This window comes from Trypanosoma conorhini (genome assembly GCF_003719485.1).
Source record: "Trypanosoma conorhini strain 025E chromosome Unknown Tco_14.4_contig_00971, whole genome shotgun sequence".
Lineage (NCBI taxonomy): Eukaryota > Euglenozoa > Kinetoplastea > Trypanosomatida > Trypanosomatidae > Trypanosoma > Trypanosoma conorhini.
Genome location: NW_021705065.1, coordinates 2,017 through 4,892, shown reverse-complemented (window position 1 = coordinate 4,892; position 2,876 = coordinate 2,017). Strand labels below are relative to the sequence as shown.

The window sequence follows — 2,876 nt, the reverse complement described above, 5'->3', positions numbered from 1 at the left end:
ACTCGTCCCCTCCGAGAACTTCCAGCCGTAGGAAGTGCCTCTGGCGAGGACAACCAACGAAACCCTCTTCCCATCGGCCTTCAACGCCTGCACAGGCAGCACAAAAGTGTTGTCCCCCAGCCGAATTCCTGCGCCGCCGCCACCGAGAAACTCTTTGAAAGGTGTCGGGCTTTCAAGATCAGAAGGGATAGGAGAGGTGCTTTGTGAGTGCCACTCAAACCCCTCACTCTCATCGTCATCACTCGAAATACGTCCGCTCGCCTCTCTGGGCCTCCAATAGCCAGCCGCCGCCGCCGCCGCAGTCAAGGGGGCCCCGGTCTCGCCGTAGCCGCCGAGGAGAAGGTACACTTCGCCGTTATCCACAAATGCCGTTGGGCGCAGCAGGCGGTAGACCTTCGCGTCGTAATGATCCACCACTACGGCGCTCCCCTCCGCCCACGTCGTTGCGTCGTCTTTCTTCCACCTTGCGGCAACACCGACGTACGGCTTTCTATCCGTGGCGTTTGTGTAATGCGCCTCGGCGAAGGCCACAACCACGCCATCCACGTAAACCAGAGAAGGCGCAGAGAACGACGCAAACTTCTGCTTATCACTGGGAGACGCCGGATCAGTCATTTCCGTCACCCCCGCGGTAAAGAGATCAACCCTGCTCAACGTGCCCCCCTCTTTCGCGTTGGCCTCAGCGCAACTGGTGCCGCAGATCAACAGCACGAGAAGGAGAAAACGCAGTGGCGCTGCGGCAGGAAACAGACGCCGGGGCATGTTGGGCCGTCGTCGCTCTCCCTCTCCGTGGCGGATCTGCCCAGACAACGACGGTTGTGTGTGTGTGCTGCTGCGGAGCCTTCAAAGCGCACAGCGGCAAGCAGCGTTTGGTCTCTCTTTTCCTCCTGCGTGTATGTGTAGGAGGAGAAGTAAAAAAAAAACAGAACCCAGAGGCGTGTCGGCACACCGGCAGAAGAGGGATTTAAGAACGGCGCCACCCCACACGGTGGTGGCAGCGGCGCTGGGGCCCACGGCAGCGGTGAGCATCGCCCAGGCCGCAAAAAGAAAAAAGAAGAGACGGAAAAGAGACGTGAGTAATCCCCGCAGGACCCCCAAAAGAAAAATATATAAAAAGAAATTACTTCGGCAGGTGGTGTTCCTTCACCTCACGTGTCCAGCAGCACAAGAGGACCGTGAGATATGCATGTGTATTTTACTACCTGCACGAATAAAAAAAGAAACCACTGCCCCGGTCGCACACACATAACCACACACGCATCACGTTTGTGCCTCACGGTGGCGGCAGGCTCGTGCCTCATTTGGGCGATCCGTGCGACGCACAGCCACGAGGCCGGCACCGCTTGTGTGTATGTGTGTGGGTGGTGGCAGCAGCAAAGAAGAAGGGGAAACAAGCCACTCTCAGCAGAGAGTATAGCAAGCGAGCATTGGAAAACAAGAAAAAGAGAGCAGGGCTGCTGGCTATTCCAGCAAAGCACCAGCAGCAAACAAAAGTAAATATGTTTTTTAAGTGAAGGATAAAAACGGGGAAAAAATGCGGTCCTCGAGGAAATGCAATAAGTAGTGCTCGGCAACCGCAGTATTATTATCACTGAGGCGCCGTAAATCAAATCTCCCTCTTGCATTCAGCAGAGAGCCGTCGTGCCCCACAGCCCCAGCAAGGCAAGCAGCAATAGCCGAGTCACGCACCCACGCACAGCGCCGTCGCTCTCCGTGTTCATCGGGTACGGCCCTGTGGCGTTCTTGAAGGCAGCGGAGCTGTTGCTTAAGTGCGGTGTAGCGTCGCGTGTGGGCGAGCTGCCTGGCTGCCCAGGCGCCTGAGCCGTGCGTGCCGTGGCGGCGTTGCTGGGTGCCTCGTGGCCTCCGTCCGCGTCCGCCGCAGTTTGGGGGTCTGCGCCATTTTCTTTGGCGGCAGCGTTTGGCGTCTCGCCGGTGGGCGCGGCGGAAGCAGACGGCACGCCGCCAACGGCCTCTGGCGCGTGCGACGGAGCGCCCTGCAGCGCCTGGCCGTCATCCATAGGCCCACTCCGCAGAGGCGCGTCACCCACCGGGTCCGCCGTGACTGCACCGTCTGCGGGAGGCGAGGGCCCTCGTTGCTGCTCGGAAGTTTCCGCACCGACAGCCCGCTCAGTTGCGCCTGTGCGAGGAGCACCGGCCGCAGCCGGCGCTGCTAACGGTGGGGGCGCCAATGCACCGCCACTGTCTTCGGTCACTTCCTCCAGTTCCTTCTTTTCTTTTTCATCCTCCGCCTTTTCTTCTTCCTCTGCGTCGGAGTTGGGCGTGACGTTAGAAGGTGTTGACGCCTCGCCTGCTTCTCGGTCTGCTCCCTGCGATAACTGAGGTCGCGGATCTCCTTCTTCTTGGTGTTCCTCTGGGGGGCCCTGAGGCGTCGAAACGGCGTCGTCGTTTTCGCCGCCGGCGGGGTCCTTTTCGGGCAGTGAACTCTTCTCCCCCTTCTTGTCCCCCGGCGTCGTCTCGGGCGCAGCCACTTCACCACCGCTAGTCGGCGGCGGAACCTCCGGCTTTGCCACCGGCCGCGAAAAATTGACTTTGCCGTCGCTGAGCTTCTGCACCGCAGCTTCACCCAGCAGGTCGTTGTACAGCAGGACGTTGGCCAGCGTCACATGTTGGCTGCTCGCCGCACCGCCCCCGGCATCGGCCCCAAAGCAGAAGTGCGAGATCCTGCTTGCGTCGAAAATAGAGCCATCGTGGGTTCCATGGTAAATCTTGCTCCCGTCAACGTACACATACCAGTCGTTTGTTTCCAGTTGCAGTGTCACTTGGGAGGTTTTGTTGGGTTCCCACTGCTCCAAAGACTCCTCAGACTCGCCGCCATGAGGTTTGGAGAGCCACTTCCGCTCATGGTTGTACGACAG

General features: G+C 59.6%; 2 protein-coding genes across 2 annotated transcripts in view; both read right to left on the bottom strand.

The window, feature by feature from the left end:
- On the bottom strand, positions 1-762 carry Tco025E_09086 (trans-sialidase; the record flags this gene model as incomplete). Its single annotated transcript, XM_029375912.1, has 1 exon — positions 1-762. A coding segment is annotated over one exon (762 nt), but the record flags the coding sequence as incomplete, so codon positions are not given.
- Positions 763-1,625: 863 nt separating this feature from the next.
- Positions 1,626-2,876, bottom strand: part of Tco025E_09085 (trans-sialidase) — a gene marked incomplete at both ends in the record, with an annotated part of 1,833 nt that continues 582 nt past the window's right edge. The window contains one exon of the mRNA XM_029375911.1: positions 1,626-2,876. This exon is cut by the window's right edge and continues 582 nt beyond it. Coding sequence (XP_029223970.1) covers positions 1,626-2,876 — 1,251 coding nt within the window.